General features: G+C 42.7%; 1 protein-coding gene across 3 annotated transcripts in view; it reads left to right on the top strand.

Moving 5' to 3' along the window:
• Window positions 1-2,250: 2,250 nt before the first annotated feature.
• Window positions 2,251-20,210, top strand: part of TFCP2 (transcription factor CP2) — a 47,167-nt gene continuing 29,207 nt past the window's right edge. For all 3 annotated transcript variants that reach the window (XM_005869247.2, XM_005869248.2, XM_014542131.1), the window contains exon 1: window positions 2,251-3,038. In XM_005869247.2, coding sequence (XP_005869309.1) covers window positions 2,917-3,038 — 122 coding nt within the window. In that variant the 5' untranslated portion in view covers window positions 2,251-2,916. The remainder of the gene's footprint in view (window positions 3,039-20,210) is intronic.

The following is a 20,210-nucleotide window of genomic DNA, read 5'->3' on the forward strand; positions in this document are numbered from 1 at the left end:
GGGCTTGATCCCCAGTAGGGGGCGTGCAGGAGGCAGCCGATCAATGAGTCTTTCTCATCATTGATGTTTCTATCTCTCTCCCTCTCCCTTCCTCTCTGAAATCAATAAAAACATTAAAAAAAAAAAAAGGGAGAGAGAGTTAACGCTAGATGGTCAGTCCCTCAAAAAAGCCTGCCTGGATAATGGTGTCTTCTTATACCTAGAAGAAAATGCCCAGGAATTCAGCAACAGTGACTGACTTCAGTTAATGAGTAAGAAGGGAAGCCTGGGTGCTGATCCAGGGAGCGTGAGCCTCAAACCTCTGAGAAAATTGACTTGTCTTACGAGGTAGGCAGGACAGGTCCCCTTTTTGTCAATCATAATAATAGCTAACCTACGAGGTAGGCAGAACAGGTCCCCTTTTTGTCAATCATAATAATAGCTAACCTCCACTTAGCACTGACTCTAAGAGTGCACTAGGCACTCTTCTAAGCATTTAACGTGCATTATTTCCGTTAATTCTCACTGGATTTTACAAAGTAATATTATACCCATTTTACAGATAAGAAATTGAGGCACAGAAGAAATGAGAAACTACTCAAGGTTGCTTTGCTTGTGAGCAGCAGAACCAGGTCTTGAACCCAAATGGGCTATTTCTAAAGCCTGTGTGCTTACTCTGACCCCATACAGCAGTGGTTCTCAACCTTCTGGCCCTTTAAATACGGTTCCTCATGTTGTGACCCAACCATAAAATTATTTTCGTTGCTACTTCATAACTGTAATGTTGCTACTGTTATGAATCGTAATGTAAATATCTGATATGCAGGATGGTCTTAGGCGACCCCTGTGAAAGGGTCGTTCGACCGCCAAAGGGGTCGCGACCCACAGGTTGAGAACCGCTGTCGTACAGGGTGGCACCTGGAGATTGCTGTCTGTCCTTACCTTTTTTTATAGGATTTCCACAGACTCCCACACACTAGGGTAAACCCTGCTTTGTTCCATCTAAACAATCTAGTTTCAGGATCTCACCTAGGGAAAAGAACCCTTCACAATGAGCCTTAACTTTACCCCATGGCCTAGAATAAGGATTGTGGAGCTCTGTGCCACAGGTGCTCTGGTTACTTATTCTGTCTAACAGGAGCCATGATTTTTGTGGTGGGATGAATTTATGGGGACAAAAACTTGGTTTATTGATAGGTGTTGCTGGATTTCCAGGGGGACACTGGTGACCCTCTGTTGGAGGCAGAGCTGCAGGGTAGCCCCTGGAATCCTTGTTTCCAGCCATGGCACTCGGATTTCACTCTTAGTGACAGTGGGGAAGGCAGAGGAAGGGCAAAGTCTCCTCCTCCCAGTCACAGAATTCCATGGCTCTTCTCCCCTCGTGGGGAACTGGGCTCAAGGACATACATCTCAAGGCTGATGGCTGCATTCCGATTTGGATGGGCAAAGGTTTAGGAGTCACCTTTCATTTCACCACCTCAGTGTATTTTAGAATCAATTAAAATTAAGGTAAAGAAAACCTGTGTGAAGTCTTAATTCTGGTTCAGACTTTAAACACAGGCTCAAACATTCCCGAGAAGTTCATGCCTGTCTTTTTCTAAATATTTCCCCGAGGGCAGGGTTCCATGTCTAGATATGGCACAGTTACCTAGTTACCGGAAAGGGGACCTAGCCCAGAACCGGTCAGCCTAGGGCCAGTCGGCCCGGGGCGGGGGGGGGTGGGGGGGGGGGGGGGGGGGGTGTCTCACCTTTGTGCAGGAAAAATCTTACAGCACGAGTCCAGGTGAATTTTAGAGAACATTTATTAAATCTGGGGACAGTGAAACAAGCAAGGGCTGGGGGAAGGTCGAAGAGAGGACGCCCGTCCAGGGAAGCGGGATTTCAGCAGAGTCCTGACCTCCAGAGAGCCGAGTTTAAGGGGAGAGCATTCCAGGGGCAAAGGAGCGCACGTCGGTAGAGTCTGGGAAACGGCCCGGTCCTCCAGGCGGCGGGTGGAGTCGGTAGGACTAGGACGATGGCCCCACCCACGCCCTGCGCAGCGGGTTTGGGTTTGGTACCTAGCGGTTCCGGAACGCAGGTAGCCACAGGGAGGCACGTTTAAACCGAGACACCTGACGCACGCCCGGGCCCCTCCCGATTAGCCCCGCCCACTTCGGGGCGGGAAGCCGTGGGTAGCTGGCCTATCAGCACTGCCGAGGCCAGCGAAGTCTCTTTTTCATTGGTGAGCGGTAGGGTGACGTCATGTCCCCCGGCTCGGCAAAGGAAGAGGGCGCCATGATGATTGGCTGGCGCTGGGGCGGTGGGCGGTGGGACAGCCTGGCGAGCCTGGGTTGCAAACCCGCGCTGGACTTTCCCTTCCCATGTTTCGCAGCCCTGGGGTTGTTGCCGAGGCCGGGGAGTCGGCTGGGCGGAAACCTGGATTTGGTCCTAGGAGCTGCGGGGTTGACCGGAAGTGATCCTGGGGCTGACCGGAAGCGAGGCCTGGAGGGACGAGGGAGCGCGGGTCCCGGGAGGGAGGGGGGAGTTCCTAGCCGTAAGGGGGCGGGGGAGAAAGGTGCGACGGCGACCTGGGAGCGCCGGGGAGGCCGTGGGTCGCTGCTGTTTAGGAAGCAGCGAGTGACCACCACGCGCAGAAGGGGAGAGCCCGGAGAGGAGGAGTGTGGGCGCTCAGGGCTGCCCCTGGGCAGTCGGAATAAATCAGCGGAAGGGCCCTCTCGCAGCTCCGGAGAGCCGATTGCGAGGGATTTTGAAAGTCGGGGCAGAACAAGGAGCCGAGGGTAGGGGAGATCAGTGCGGGTCGGGCCAAAGGGTAGCTGGTGGGTACTGCGTGGGAAATCTTGGTTTGCAGTGTCCTCCAGTTCTGCCCCCATTGGATAGAATCACACTGCTCACCTTTGTGCAAGAAACAGTGTCTCCTGGGGCCAGGAAGCAGCCAGGATGGCTTGGGCTCTGAAGCTGCCTCTGGCCGATGAAGTGATTGAATCCGGGCTGGTGCAGGACTTTGATGCTAGTCTGTCCGGGATCGGCCAGGAGCTGGGTGCCGGTGCCTATAGCATGAGGTGAGTGAGATTTTCCCAGACCCTGCACCTTCTGAATAACAAAGGCAGGATAGAGAGTGGAGACGGGGGTAAGCTGGGGGAGAGTTAAAGGAGTTGTCTGCAGTTAGGGAAAAGGGCCTTTTTTCTTTTGCTGCTTTGAGTTTGAGTATTGTGGACAATGGAACTGGAGATTGTGGGCAGTGTCAAGTCTGCAGGATCAGTAGGAGGAGGAAGAATAGCAACCAGAGAAATGTTGAGAGGATGTTGTGCCAGTGTGGGAGGCTTGGGAGACTGGTGGTGGTGGTGGTGGTGGTGGGTGTAGATTGGACTGGACTTGTTTGAGGAAGAGGCTGTCCTGAGCATGTGGGGAATGTCGAGGGAGTTGGGGCGTTGGAAGCTGGGTCTTAATGATGAATATTGGTTGACTGTTGGAAGGAAATGTGAGACCTTGGTGAAGAAGTCCACACATCTGTATCTTAGCCTGCTTTTAATGCTTTGCTTACTTCTAGGAACTTTTGAAACATAGTTGTGAAATGAAAAAGTATCAAAGAGGACTTTTAGATGCTTTTAGAGCTTCATGTATCAAACCAAATGTTGATAATAAAGTACCCTTTGGAAGCAACATTACTTTCCCATGCACTTACCTGCTTCATTCTCCCAGTATAGTTTGTTTCATGTTGAAGATGTGCAAGAACCATGTCTGGAAATGTTGAAACATGTGCATCTTAGGGTTAGATAGAAAGTAACTGGGTTTCCAAATGCATTTATAAGGCTTAATCTAAATAAGTCAAAAGAGACTTTATTTTTATTGAATTTATTGGGGTGACCTTGGTTAATAAAATTATATAGGTTTCAGGTGTACAGTTCTGTAATACATCATGTGTATATTGTATGTTTACCACCCCGAGTATCCTTCGATCACCATTTATCCCCCATTTACTCTCTCCTACCTCCCCCCACCTCCCTTTCCCTTTGGTAATCACCATGCTGTTGTCTGTCTATAAGGGTATTTTTTGTTATTGTTGTGTGCTTTTTTGCTTAATACCTTCACCTTTTCCACCTAGCCCTCAAAAGAGACTTTAGAACTTAACACCTTAATTGGGTTTAGGAGGTTATTGAGAAAATAAGCTTTTTTATGGGAAAAGTTGACAAATTTTGCATTCTGATAGTGAGATCCTTTGAGAGTCACATAATGTAAACTTCCTTTCTTTATCCCTATGAAACCAAAATGGACTTTCCTCACTGAAGTAAAATTATGAGTTAAAATTTAGTAAATACCTCACCTTCAGGAATCTTTGCTTACAGTTAGAACAATAAAGGCTATCTGTATATACATATATTTGTGATTTTCAAGGAAATTTGAGTTCTATCATGCAATGCTCTTAGTCTTGAGGAATTTTTAAAAATATATTTGTATTGATTTCAGAGAGGAAGGAAGAGGGAGAGAGAGAGAGAAACATCAATGATGAGAAAGTATCATTGATCAGCTGCCTCCTACATGCCCCCTACTGGGGCTCGAACCCACAACCCGGGCATGTGCCCTTGACTGGAACCGAACCTGAGACGCTTCAGTACGCAGGCCAATGCTCTATCCACTGAGCCAATTTAACTCTAGTTTTGTCTGACCTTGTTTACATAAGTCTGATCATAAAAATAGTGATTAACTTGGTCTGAAAGTAAATGTCTGGACCCTGAGCTTGCATGTCGGTATCTGACATAATATTTGACAATTTAAGCTATTGTTCATTTAAAGATTACCACAGCAAAAGTTTGGTTCTTGTCTAGGTTGAGTTGAGGATGTAGATAATTAAACATAACTGTATTTGTTATAAAAATAGTTAACATTGTTAACGAACATTTGCAAATCCACTATAGACTCTCTCTGCTACATGACCTTACATTGATGAGTGCTTTCTATCACTCATCAATGTGAGTGGTCTTCACAGGTATTAGTAAGAATGGCTTGCATATTTACACATTTAGAATTTGTTTTCAACATAAATTTACAGGAGTTTTCAAACATCATTTTATGTTTTTATAATGTACTAAATTTTTATTTTTTTTCTTTGCTTTTTTTCATGCATTTTGCTCTTGTCACTATTCTCTTGGTTCTTGCATACACATTAATTTGTGTTACTTAGATATTAATTCTCAAATTTGAGTATTCATGAGAATCATCTGGAATACTTACTAAAAATAGTTTCCAAGGTCCCACTTTGGTGATTGTCTAGGACACAGACCAGAAATCTGATTTTTTAAAAACAAGTTCATAGATGATTTTGATGCAGGTAGTCCAGGGACCACATTTCAAGAAACACTGACTAGAGGAGTTTTTATAGACAGAGGTAATGGCTTTTTGCTCTTCCGGTTTCTCCTTTTAATTAGATCTGGTGATTGCTTTTCCTACACCTTCATTAGGAAAAATGTTCTCTTTGACAAGCAATTTGTTTTGTAAAATTCTTTTCCTAATATATTTGTTTTACCCTAGCTTGTTTATTTTAATGATTTTGCTTCAAATTTATTGATTTATATTTTATGAAGATTCATCTTAACTGAAGTGTTCTTTTTTATTTTTGATCTGCCATTCTATTCAGTAATATTCTTTTCATAAGTAGCCCTTTAATAGTCTCCTTACTTTTTTTCTTACATTTAATACATGGCACAGACTTTATAGTTAAAATAAAGGAGAGTTTTTTTTAAAATATATTTTATTGATTTTTTACAGAGAGGAAGGGAGAGGGATAGAGAGTTAGAAACATCGATGAGCGGGAAACATTGATCAGCTGCCTCCTGCACACCCCCTACTGGGGATGTGCCCGCAGCCAAGGTACATGCCCTTGACTGGAATCGAACCTGGGACCCGTCAGTCTGCAGGCCGACGCTCTATCCTCTGAGCCAAACCAGTTAGGGCTAAAGGAGAGTCTTTAAAAACATGCTGAAAGAAGCCAGTCACAAAAACCACATAACGTATGATTCCTTTTCTATGAAATGTACAGAATAGGCAAATCTCTAGAGACAGATTACTGCTTGACTAGAGCTATGGGAAAGGAATGAATGGGGAGTGATTGCTAATAGTACCATTATTTTGGGGTGTGTGTTATAAAAGTGTTCTAAAGTGGTAATGGTTGTACAACTCTGTGACTACCTAAAAACAATTGAATTATACACTTTAAATGGGTAAATTGTATGATATCTGAATTGTATTTCAATAGAACTGTTATTTTACAAAGTAAAAATTAGATTTTGTGATTTATGTATTTATGAATAGTTATTGATTTTAGAGAGAAGCGAAGGGAAAAGAGAGGGACATCCATGTGAGAGCACACTGATTGGCTCCCTCCTGCATACCCCCTACTGGGGATGACGCCCACACGCAACCCAGCTTGGGGATGTGCCCTGACCAGGAATTGAACCAGTAACCTTTCAGTGCATGTGACGATGCCCAATCAAGCCACACTTTTATAAATTTTCCCTTTTTCTCCTTTTTTAAAAAAAACATATTCTTATTGATTTCAGAGAGGAAGGGAAATGGAGAGAGAGATAGAAACATCAGTGATGAGAGAGAATCACTGATTGCCTGCCCCCTGCACGCCCCCCACTGGGGATCGGGCCCGCAACCCAGGCATGTGCCCCCCGACCGGAATCGAACCCGGGACCCTTCAGTCCCCTGGCCGACGCTCTATCCACTGAGCCAGATCAGCTAGGGCTCCTTTTTTAAGTTGAAATGGAATTCACATTACATAAAATTAATCATTTTAAAGTGAACAGTTCAATGGCATTTAGTGTGTTCACAGTGCTGTGCAACTACCACCTCTACACTGAGTGGCCAGATTATTATGACCACCTGATGTTTGTAGGCATATTCCCCGTACACTGCATCGTATGGGATATGGAAGCTGAAGGCCTGGTCGAACACCTTTGCTGTCTGCAGTTACCAAGATAAAACGTCTCCAATTCGCACAGGAACACAAGGATTGGATAGTTGAGCATTGGAAAAAAGTCATGTGGTCTAATGAATCACATTTCCAGTTGCATCATGCAGATGGCAGAGTGAGAATTTGGCGGAAACAGCATGAAAGCATGCACCCCACATGCATGAGTACAACCCTTCAAGCTGGTGGGGGCAGTGTTATGGTTTGGGGCATGTTTTCCTGGCATGATTTGGGCCCTTTAATTCATGCGGAACAACATCTGAATAGCACAACATACCTAAGTATCGTTGCTGATCAAGTTCATCCTATCATGTTGATGGCGTATCCCTATGGAGATGGCTTCTTCCAACAAGACAATGCGCCATGCCACGGTGCTCGTATTGTGCAGGAGGGGTTTCAAGAACATGAGGGAGACTCCCTTGCTTAGGTGGCCCCCACAATCACCAGATCTCAATCCAATTGAGCACTTGTGGGATGAAGTTAAAAAAGCCATCAGGCAGCTGGTTCCACAACCATCAAATCTCACAGAACTGGACCGTGGTATTCATCAGGCATGGTGTCAGATACCTCGCATCACCTTTCAACATCTCATGGAGTCAATGCCAAGAAGAATTCCCGCAGTATTGAAGGCAAAAGGTGGCCCAATGAAGTACTGATGGGGTGGCCATAATAATCTGGCCACTCAGGGTGTGTGTGTGTGTGCGACCCACATTCAAAGGCTGTTAAATCGCGTTGTTTACCCATATCTTCAGAAAAAAATCAATTCTACTGTCGTGGTAAACAACCTGCTTCCCTATTTATAATGGTCTGGCCCTCTAGCATCTTCAGCGCGCAATTATAGCTAATTTGCCTACAAACGTCAGGTGGTCATAATAATCTGGGCACTCAGTGTAGTTCCAAAGCATTTTCATCACCCCCAAAGAAAATCCTCTACTTGTTAAACACTTGCTTCTCATTTCCCTCGCCCCTCTCTCCCTAGTAACAGCTAACATGGCTTTACCTATTCTGGATATTTCACATAATGGAATTATATGGTGTGTGACTTTGTGTGTCTGGCTTCTGTCAGCATAAATTTTCAGGGTTCGCCCACATGGCAGCATGTATCAATACTTCAGTACTTCACTCTTTTATGGCTGAGTAATATGCCCTTGTATGTATATATCACAATTTGTTTATCCATTCAGCTATGAATGGACATTTGGATTGTTTTTTTCCTTTTGACTATTATGAATAATGGTAGCTAGCGTTATGCTTATGTAGGAAATAACAACAAAATGTTTATAAACATGTTCAAGTTTCTGTGTAGACATATTTTTCTCTTTATTGAGGTATAATTGACATCATTATATTAGTTTCAGGTGTACAACGTACTGATTTGGTATTTGTATATTTTATGAAATGATCAACACAATAAGTCCAGTTAACATCTGTCACTGTACATAATTGCAAAATTTCTTTTCTTCTGGTGGTGAGAACTTTTAAGATTTACTCTTAGCAACTTTCAGATATGCAATACAGTATTATTAACTACTAGAGACCCCATGCACGGGGCGGGGAGGGGTGTCCCTCAGCCTGGCCTGCACCCTCTCCAGTCTGGGACATCCCTCTCGCAGTCCGGGACTGCAGGCTCCTAACCGCTCGCCTGACTGCCTGCCTGATTGCCCCTAACTGCCTCTGCCTGCTGGCCTTGCCCCTAACTGCTCTTCCCTGCTGGCCTGATTGCCCCCTAACTGCTCCCCTGCCGGCCCGATCGCCCATAACTGCCATCCCCTGCCGGCCTGATCACCCCTAACTGCCTCTGCCTCAGCCCCTGCCGCCATGGCTTTGTCCGGAAGGACGTCCGGAAGATGCCCGGTCTAAGTAGCATATTACCCTTTTATTAGTTTAGATAGTCACCATGCTTTACTAGACATATGTTTTCATTTCTCTGGGGTATATATTTAGAATTGGAATTGATGGGTCATACGGTAATATGGTAATTCTATGCTAAACTTTTTTTTTTAATTTAAAGACCCTTTTTTTTTTAGGTTCACAGCAATAGAGGAAGGTACAGAAATTTCGCATGTACCCCCTGCTTCCATGTATGTAGAGCCTCCCCCACCAGAGTGGTACACATTCTGTACCTACATTGATGAACCTACATTGACACATCATAATCACTCAAAGTCCACAGTTTACCTTAGGGTTCACTTTTGGTATTGTACATCCTATAGGTTTAGACAAATTTATAATGACGTGTACCTGTGTCGTTACGGAGTATTTTCATTGCTCTAAAAATCCTCTATGTTCTGCCCATTCATTTCCCCACCCCTATCCCTGGCAACTGTTGTTCTTTTTACTGTCTCCATAGTTTTCTCTTTACCAGAGTGACATATAATTAGAATCATACAATATGTAGTCTTTTCAGATTGGCTTCTTTCATTTAGTAACATGTAGTTAACATTCTTCCATGTCTTTTCATGGCTTGATAGCTCATTTATTTTTATTTTATTTATTTTTTTAAAAATATATTTTATTGATTTTTTACAGAGAGGAAGGGAGAGGGATAGAGAGTTAGAAATACCGATGAGAGAGAAACATTGATCAGCTGCCTCCTGCACACCTCCCACTGGGGATGTGCCCACAACCAAGGCACATGCATCCTTGACCTGAATCGAACCTGGGACCTTTCAGTCCACAGGCCGACGCTCTATCCACTGAGCCAAACCAGTTAGGGCAATAGCTAATTTATTTTTAGCGGTGAGTAATATTTCATTGTCTAGAACAGTGGTTCTCAACCTTCTGGCCCTTTAAATACAGTTCCTCATGTTGTGACCCAACCATAAAATTCTTTTCGTTGCTACTTCATAACTGTAATGTTGCTACTGTTATGAATTATAATGTAAATATCTGATATGCAGGATGGTCTTAGGCGACCCCTGTGAAAGGGTCGTTCGACTGCCAAAGGGGTCGCGACCCACAGGTTGAGAACCGCTCGTCTAGAAGGATTTATTTATCCATTCACCTACTGAAAGAGATCTTTGTTTCTTCCAATTTTTGGCAGTTATGAATAAAGCTTGTATAAACATCCATGTGTAGGTTTTGGTGTGGAGATAGTTTTCAACTACTTTGAGTAAATATCATTGATGTTATTATTGGATCATATAGTAAGAATGTGCTTACTTTTATAAGAAACCGCCCAACTGCCCTTCAGAATGGTTGTACCATTTTGCTTCCCATCAGCAATGAGTGAGAGTTCCTGTTGCTTCACATCCTTGTCAGCATTTGGTGTTCTCAGTGTTCCAGATTTTGGCTATTCTAATAGATGTGTAGTACATGCTTAATTTTTTTCAAGAACTGCTAAGCTATTGTATTTCTTTATTTTCAAACTAGAGGCCCAGTGCATGGATTCATGCATCAGTGGGGTCCCCTAGCCTGGCCTGCGGGATCGGGCCAAAACCGGCTCTCCAACATCCCCCCAGGGTTCCCGGATTGCGAGGGTGCAGGCCAGGCCAGACGGGGAGGGACTACAGGAGGGCTCCAGGGCTTGTCCGGCCTGTCTCGCTCAGTCCTGAGCAACAAGCTAACCTACTGGTCAGAGCATCTGCCCCCTGGTGGTCAGTGCACGTCATAGTGAGCAGTTGAGTGGCCTTAGCATATTATGCTTTGATTGGTTGAATGGACGACCAGATGACTGGACACTTAGCATATTAGGCTTTTATTATATAGGATTATAAGAGAGCTTGGCTGGCGTGGCTCAGTGGTTGAGCATTGACCTATGAACCAGGACATTTACGGTTTGATTCCCAGTCAGGGCACATGCATAGGTTGTGTGTGGGCCTGATCCCCAGTGTGGGATGTGCAGTAGGCAACCGATCAATGATTCTCTCTCATCATTGATGTTTCTATTTCTCTCTCCCTCTCCTTCCTTTCTGAAATTAATAAAAATATATGTATTTTTTAATTACAAGGGAAAGTTATAGAGGTAGTAGAAGTGAGCCAGCTGGGCTGCTTAGGCTCAAGAAACAAGTTATGGAAACAAAAAGAGGGCCCTGGGAGTTTAGGAAAGAGAAAGACAAAGGAAAGGTAACATCCCTGGGGGGAAGGAGAAGGGAAAGGCGTGGGTGTGCTCCCGAGAGGGAGGGCACTTCCAAGCTGTTTACACAGCATCTGAACTATTCCCACTATACAAGGGTTTCTGTTTCTCTACATCCTCACCAACATTTCTTTTTCTTTCTTTTTTTTTTTTAATTAAAGTTATCCTAGTGAGTGTGAAGTAATATCTCATTGTGGTTTTGTTTTGCATTTCCTTAATGACCATGTTGGTGAACATCATTTCATGTGCTTATTGATCACTTGTATATCTTTGGAGAAGTGTCTATTCAAGTCTCTTGCCCAGGTTTAAATTGGATTGTCTTTTTTTTTGTTGCTGAGTTGTAAGAGTTTTTTATATATTCTAGGTACTACATCATTATCAGATAAATGGTTTGCAGATATTTTCTCCCATTATGTAGGTTGTCTTTTCACAAATTCTCTTACATAAAATCAAGAACTTAACACCAATACAATACTATAAACTATTGACTTACAAAAGTGTTTAATTTTGATGAAGTTCAGTTTACCTATGTTTTCTTTTGTTACTCATGCTTTTGGTTTCAACTTTAAGAATCTATTGCCAAATCAAATGTCACGAAGTTTTAACAAGTGGTTTCTTCTGAGAGTCTTATATTTAGGTAATTGGTCTACTTTGAGTTGATTCTTATATATGGAATGAGGTAGGGGTCCAACTTCATTTGTTTGCATGTGGATATCCAGTTGTCCTACCCACCATTTGTTCATTTCTTTCCCCATTGAATTTTCTTGTTACCCTTGTGGAAAATCAAGTGGCCATAGATATAAAGATTTGTTTGTGGACTCTTAGTTCTATTCTGTTGGTTGATATTCTATTCTTTGCTAGTACCACACAGTTTTGATTACTTTACCTTTGAAATAAGTTCTGAAATTTGGAAATTTGAGTCCCTCTACTTTGTTTTTCAATATTGTTTATGAATTTTTAACCCCAGCTATTGTACTTTTTTATCCAGAACTTCTGTCTGGTTCCATTTTATACTTTCTATCTTTTTATTGCCATTCTTTTTTTTTTTAATATATTTTATTGATTTTTAACAGAGAGGAAAGGAGAGGAAGAGAGTTAGAAACATCGATGAGAGAGAAACATCGATCAGCTGCCTCCTGCACACCCCCTACTGGGGATGTGCCCACAACCAAGGTACATGCCCATGACCGGAATCAAACCTGGGACCCTTGAGTCCACAGGCCGACGCTCTATCCACTGAGCCAAACTGGTTAGGGCCCATTCTTAATCATACATTGCTCTTCTGATTTCCTTTAGTTATTTGTCCATGGGTTCCTTCAGTTCTTTGAGCATATTTAAGACAGCTAATTTAGTGGTTCTCTATGGAGTGTGCCTGCTCCTTTCCCCACCCTCTACCCCCCCTTGCCTTTTTCTTTCTTCTGAGCTCCAAAGACCGTTTTTTTGGCCTCTGTAACTTGTTTCCTGAGCCTGTTTCTTCTATGGCTCACTTCTTCTACCTCTGTGACTTTCTAAATAAACTTTATTCTATAGTTTGGGGAGGTGGGGGAAAGACAGTTAAAGTCTTTGAATAGTAAATCTAGTATCTGGGCTTGCTCAGGGATGGTTTCTGTCAATTTCTTTTTCTCCCCTGTGAATGGACCATACTTTCCTGTGTCTTTGTATGCGTCGTAATTTTTGTTGTTGGGAACTGTACATTTTGAGTATTGTAATGTGGTAACATTGGAAATCAGATTCTACTCCCTCCCTAGAGTTTACTCTTGTTACTTGGTGGCCTCCTGGTTCATAGGTTGACGCTCAACCACTGATCATGTTACTTTTCTCCTGAAAATTCTCCAATGATTTTGCATCTCACTTTAAATAAAAGCCTTAGTTCTGATTAATACACATGGAGTGCCTCACTGGACATCTTGTCCATAACTTCTGTTCTCCTGTCTTGCTCTGCCCCAGCCACATCTGGCTTTCTTACAGCTCCTCAGATGCTGTGCACACTCCCACCTCAGGGCCTTCGCATTTGTTATTACTCTTCCTGGGGTAATAGTTGAGAGGAATTGGAGTAGAGGACAGCAAGGAAAAAGAACTTCAGTTCATCAGCTGGAACTTTTAGAAAGGGAAGGTAATGAGATAAGACTGTACAGGTAAGCCGGTCCAGTTTGGAAGGGCCTTGGAAGCCCTGTTGAGAACTATCATGATTTCACTGAGAAGCTACAGAAGCATGGAAACCAAGCATGTCAAACTCAAAGGCTCACACGGGCCAGATAAACAAGGTTTAAGTTTATGTGGGCTGCAAAAAAACAAAAACTTCAATTTTCACAGAAACGTAGGTTTATTTCGATAGAGACATGCTGAATACAAAGGGCTGAAATAAATGAGTAATTGTTAATATAAAATAGACGCTTTAATAAAAATTAATATTTTTTCTTGAACATTAACTTACCAGACACTGAATAACTGCACAAATTAATAAGCATAATGCAAATAAACCTATTTTTCTTGTTCTCCAAAAGCAAAATATTTCCTGTTGCGCACACAAACAAGTCAGTACAAGACTAATGACATGGCATTTGGCTGCTAAAATATTCTAATAAAAATTCTAAAATATTCTAATAAAAATGTTGCTAGTATTAGTGGAGAGAAATGGTGCGCCTGCGCGTAAGGCGCATAGGAAAATGAATGCAACACGATTATAGTAATCAGTCATTAGCAAACGTTGTAGTTCATTATTAATAATTATGTATAACAGGATATTGTAAAAATTGTTACAAAATTTTTATTAAAATGTTTCTTACATACTGTTATATTGGCTGGGCCGCGAAAATATTCATTGTGGGCTGAGAGTTTGACATGCTTGATGTAAACAGAGTAGTGATATCTTAGACTTACAGTTTTAGAGGTTACTTTGGCTGCAGATGGGAGGATAATGATGAAAAGCTAGTTATCATTCCTAAGAAGGGTTGAAGCTTAGTGAACTGGGCATCTTCTGCTTTGCATATTCTTAGAGATGTAACTGATTCTCTATAAAAGAGAAAGGGAGCAAATAACAGATCTGCTTTGATTGCATCATCAGACCTAAATGAGGGCATCTTCGAACATGTTGGCCACTTTAGAAGAAAGGGCCTTTATCAAAGGTCTGGTCTGAAGGAGGAGAATTCTTATAAGCCCTACCACTGTGAGCTTAAAGGGAGAAGGGATAGCTAAAGACTCTTACCATTACATAGGACTAGTGTTCTGGTACTTACAGGATTTCCCCAGTTAAAGTTAAAAAACAAAAAACAAACAAAAAGAAAAGGGAAAAATATCTGTGCTTATCTTTTACTACTGGGAGGAACTGGGGACTGGGGAGATTGTATGGCTTTGAAGCTAGGTGTGGTAGTAGGGATGGAATGGGCAAGGCAGAAGAACCCCAAAGGTGGTCATTTTGGACCCGAAAAGAAGCTTTGAATACTGAAATGGGAGTTCTACTTTCTATATCGAAATTGTCAGATTTCCAGAATATATAACCCATGAATATTGTTGCAGGTTGCCATTCATCACCTTGCTATTAATGTGAAGAGTCAGTAATTTCAGAAATTTAATAAAAGAGCCTGGTACTAATGATGCCACAGGTGATGTTTTCAATTAGCAGTGTTTTAATGAGATTTATAGGCTGGTAAGAGCTAATCCTGTAATGCAGGAAAAAAACTGAGAAAACAGGCCTATATCTGGCAAATCTCCTGAGTAGGACTTTGTGATTCAGAGGTCTCTGATTAAACATGTAATATCTTATAAATTCTCTTGAAGTATCTGACATTGGTCAGATACTTTTCCACTTCCAAAATAAGTAAGACTTGCAGACATTTGAAATGAGAAGTTTTTAGTGACTTTCTTACCTAAAATAAAATAAAGAACATTGCCTATAGAAGTAAATTAGTGACAAATAACCCAGCAGAGCCCTAGCCGGTTTGGCTTACTGAATAGAGCGGCAGCCTGGGGACTGAAGGGTCCCAAGTTCGATTCCTGTCAAGGGCATGTACCTTGGTTGCAGGCACATCCCCAGTAGGGGTGTGCAGGAGGCAGCTGATCGATGCTTCTCTCTCATCGATGTTTCTAACTCTGTTTCTATCCCTCTCCCTTCCTCGCTGTAAAAAATCAATAAAATAAATATTAAAATAAAATAAAATAGACAAGGATTAAAGATTGAAGTTAAAAAAAAACCAACAGAGCAGAAATGAGGGAGATTCAAAAACTTGGAGGGAAAATAAATTAGCTTCATATTTTTGGGTAAACTTTGAGAGGTACATGATGACAACTATTCAAGCTTTTGGTCTCTCTTAACTGCTGAAGAAATAGAATGGATTATACCTAAAAGCACCTTCTTAAAGTACTTAAAGAATATTAAGACCATATTGAGATCTGGAAAATAGTTCCAGGAACAGTAGAGTCAAACCTCGAATGTCTCCCATCTCAAACAATTCAATTCCTGACCAAGTTGTTCACAGAAAAATGTCTTGGTTGTTGAACAGAATTTCAGTTCTGGACCCAACAACACTTTTATGCTGATATTTGTAGGATGGGTCATGAGTCTCCCAGGTGACAAACAAAGGAGAGAATGCGTGAGTATTAGTCAGTTTACTGCTGACCTCGGTTCTCAAACTTAATTCATCCTGGAAGGCTGTTCGAGAAGCGATTTGCTTGAAAACTAAATCATTTTCCCCCCCATTAGAAATAATGTAAATTTAACTAATCTGTTCCTGACCCCCAAATGATTCCTTGTTTTAACCTTCTTTGAATACAGTACATGTCTAATGTACTGTTTAATATATAAACACTTTAAAAACAAAAGGACATAAAATAAAAGCGAAAATTTAACAAAAAGGAAATGGAATGTACAGTAAAAAATAAAAATTTACATACATCCTAGAACTTACCTTTAATGTTGAGAGCTATTGATGACTGAGGAGCGGTGGAGGGATGTTATTGTTGGGGAGTCCCCTTCCATAAAAAGCTTCAGGTAGCTGGTCTCCTGGATTCTTTCTTTTGTCTCTTTGCTCCGCTAGATGCTTCAGGCTCCCTGGGCCTCTGTCTCACTAAAGACCTATCCAGTGATGTTTGTTTTTGCCTGTGTTTTAACACTTGCACTGTCACTGAACAAGTTTATTGCAAGGTTTGTTACTCCTTTGTCATGGTGATATTTCTCAAATATTCACAGCACAGGTTCCTGAGCAGTTGACACCAGATTTAGCAGTAAACTGACTCATACTCCAGCACCCTTACAGCTTAGGAGATGCATGCCTGAGAGGGAAGAAGGGTGTGGGCATGCTCCCAAGAGGGAGCGTGCCCCATTGTTTTGGAGAACATTTTAAAGAGGATTCTTTCAACCCTGAACTGGGAATTGAATATCCCTATAGAGTGGATCCAACAAGACTTCTTTGCTTCAGACCAACATCCTGCACACCCCACACTGGGGGTGGAGCCCGCATCCCAGGCCTGTGACGGGGAGTCGAACCATGACCTCCCGGTTCAGAGGCTGACGCTCCACCGCTCAGCCATGCCAGCTGGGCCAGATGGTGTTTTTCATGAAAGCTGATATCAGCATTTTGGGCAACCATATCACACTGTTTATCTCATTGAAATCGATTTTTTTTAAAGCCCTAGTCCAGCGGTTCTCAACCTGTGGGTCGTGACCCCTTTGGCGGTCAAACAACCCTTTCACAGGGGTCGCCTAAGACCATCCTGCATATCAGATATTTACATTACGATTCATAACAGTAGCAACATTACAGTTATGAAGTAGCAACGAAAATAATTTTATGGTTGGGTCACAACATGAGGAACTATTGAAAGGGCCAGAAGGTTGAGAACCACTGCGGGCCTAGTCTTTCTTACATATATTGGATCACTTGGCTGTTTTAAATTTAAAGTGTATGGCTTAATATTTATCCTTATTAAATCTTATCCTGTTAGATTTAGCCTTCTGTTCCAGCCAATTAGAATTATTTTAAAAGTTGATTCTATCATATAGGATATTTGCTTTTCCATCCCAGATTCCTGTGATTTGCATATTTGATCATCATCCTTTTCAGTGTCCTTATCAAGTCATTTGTTTAAAATGTTGCAGGGGACGAGTTTCTCTGGGGTCTTGTGGAATACTACTATACCTCCTAGTTTATCTGCACTCTTTAGGTACAGTTGTATAGTTATCTGTAAAACCACTTAACTGTAGCAAAATTCATATTTTTCACCTTGAACAGAGATAACAGGAGATACTTTATTTTTTTTTCCTTTTTTTTTTCTTTTCCTTGATGTCTGTAGCCAAACTTATCCCTGAGGCCCAGCAGAGGGGATCAGGGCCCATGCACCACAGTGTTTCTGGGCCAGTGCCTGGAGATACTTAATTTTATACATTGCTAAAATCCAGAAATATTTATGTTTCCAGCATTCCCTGGTCCAATCATATAAAAAGGGAATATGAGTTTGTTTGCTTATGGCTCCTAGTGATCCCCGATGCCCTGCCTAAATACTCAAACTATTCTTTTAATAATCTCTTAGTCTTGCCCAGATTTCATGTCAGATCACTCTGGTTAAGGTAGGGAGACTATACTTACCTCATTTTAAAAATTACTACTACTACAGGAAAGATAGGAGAAAAACAGGAATTGAGATGTTCTTTGTCTCTGCTTCATATTAACTAGTAATATGCCATTTCCATCAAAGAGCGGACCTGTGCTTCTCTTACCTTTGTTGCAAGTCTCAGCGCATTGTGGGTTTCAGCTCAAGCTCGCTTCTTATTTATGTCAGTACCACTTAAAAAATAGTTCCTTTCCTTTTGGATGTATTTTTACTGTGCACCCCCTTCTAATTCTGAGTTGATTGGTGAGCTTTTTGTCTAGTCTTTGTAGACACCTCCAATCCTCTCCCCCCGCCATCTCAGATAATGTGAAATTGGCAGAACTTCATTTTTGAGAACCTCAATCTTGTGTTCCCTTTTAGTACCTCACATCCATGGGCTTGGGTCCTGTCTTCACTTTTGAAGCCTATTCTTTAAAAAGCTAGGAATCACATCTGCTGTGCTCCTTGTTCTTCCTGTCTGTTTGTTATTCCTGTCTATTTGGCTGGGCTGCTTTCTTTTGAGGCTCCCACCACGTCCTCTTTTCTGATCAGTTTCTTCTTGGTCAAATTAGGTTCAGAATATAATTCTACTTATTTCTTATGTCTTCTGGGTGGTAGAATAATTAGCAAGGCAATTTTTAAAATTATATGTGCTGCTTTTTAGTTTAATGAGGTTTTTCACTAGATGTTCAGCTAGCAGAAATCTTTTATCATTTTGTGACAGCAGACTCTTAACCAAGAAAGTAAGATAATTTCACCATTACTCAGTAGTCAGGACATCTCACTGGCTTCATATTAAAACTTGCAGGGCATCTCTCTTTCCCACAAATCCAAGGAAATCAGTTATTTTCTCTCCTCTTTAAAGATGTTATGACCAGTTATTTTTTAAAAATGTCTTATCCAGCATTTTTTGGTGTTCTTTTTAAAAAATTTTTTTTATTAATTTTTGAGAGAGAAAAAGACATTGATTTGTTATCCCACGTATTTATGGATTCATTGGTTGATTCTTGTATGTGCCCTGATCAGGGATCAACCTAACAACCTTGGCATATCCAGACAATGCTCTAACCAGCTCAGCTCCCTAGCCAGGGCCTTTATGACCAGTTATTTACTGGATTTTTTTTTTCTTTTGAAGCTGACCTCAGAATAGAATGTAGTATCTTCAATTCTTGCCCTTTTACACTATAACTGATATAGTGATACTAAGGGCCCAGTGCACGAATTTGTGCACCTTGAAAGGATCTGTGGGCCGCGAGGCTGTGGTAGGCACAGGGGTGGGTCTTGGCCCATCCTCCGTGCTCCCACCAGGCCCCTCCCACCACAGCCCCAGGTCCCCTGTCTGCCTGCAGCCCCGCTCCCACCTGCCGCCGCTCCCATGCACTGATGGTGCTGGACCCCCTGATGGCGCTGAACGATTGGGGCCGGCACCAGCAGTGGGTGCGAGTGGGGCCGGTGCCATCAGCGGGTGCGAGCGGTGGCTGCTGCTCCAATCACCCCTCAGGAGCAGGGGGAAGTGGAGAAGCCCTCAGGGGCAATTAGGGCTGTCAGCCGCGACTCGCACCCGCTGATGGCGCAGAGCGAATGGGACTGGCGCCGGGGACCAGCAGTGGATGCGAGCCGTGGCTCCGGCACTGGCTGCGGGTGCAAGCAGGGCTGGTGCTAGCAGTGGGTGTGAGTGGCGGCTCCAGCACCAGCAGCAGGTGTGAGTGGGGCCAGCGCCAGCAGCAGGTGCGAGCGCTGGGCAGGACCATGGCGCGTGGGAGCAAAGAATTTTCAGTAACCACCAGAGGCTCGCCCCAATGACAGTGACTGGCGCCCTGTCTTGGTCTGGCGCCCCCGCTCACCTGCTCCACCATCTGACCACGGCTGATGCCTGCCATGTTCCACGCATGCCCCTTGGTGGTCAGCGCACGTCATAGCGACCGGTTGTTTGGTTGTTCTGCTGTTCGGTCTATTTGCATATTAGCCCTTTATTATATAGGATTGGCATGTTTTCAGATATTTTCATCATGGTGAAATGAAGGTTATAAAATAGAGAAGTTAGGAGCTCATGACATCTTACTGTCCCCAGTTAGTTTCTAATTTCCTTAGATGCTATGGACACCTGTCTGCTTGCCTCTCAAGATAGAGCTCATCCAACCGCTCCCTTTCTATGCTGTAGGATCTTTTTAGAAGAGGGCATTCCACAGCTGGTAGGCCTGAGGGAGAAAATTAAACCATAGTTGTGAATTAGTAGAGACTATTCAGAGAAAGGTAATTTATATCAGAAGCAGCTCTTGAGGGAATCCCAGTTACTTACAGGGAAGATCACTGTTAATAATGATTTCTGCTATGCCTCTACTCCCAGGTATGGATTTCCACTTAGCGATGCATATCTTAAAAATACACAGTACTTAGCCCTTGCTGGTGTGGCTCAGTTGGTGGGAGTGTTGTCCTATACACCAAAAGGTGGGGAGTTCGTTTGATTCCTGGTCAGGGTACATACCTAGGTTGTGGGTTCAATCCCCTGTCAGGATGCATGCAGGAGGCAACTGATCAATGTTTCTCTCTCACATCGATATTTCTCTCTCACTATCTCCCTCCCTCCCACCCCCTCTCCCT

Source organism: Myotis brandtii, unplaced genomic scaffold (genome assembly GCF_000412655.1).
Source record: "Myotis brandtii unplaced genomic scaffold, ASM41265v1 scaffold29, whole genome shotgun sequence".
NCBI lineage: Eukaryota > Metazoa > Chordata > Mammalia > Chiroptera > Vespertilionidae > Myotis > Myotis brandtii.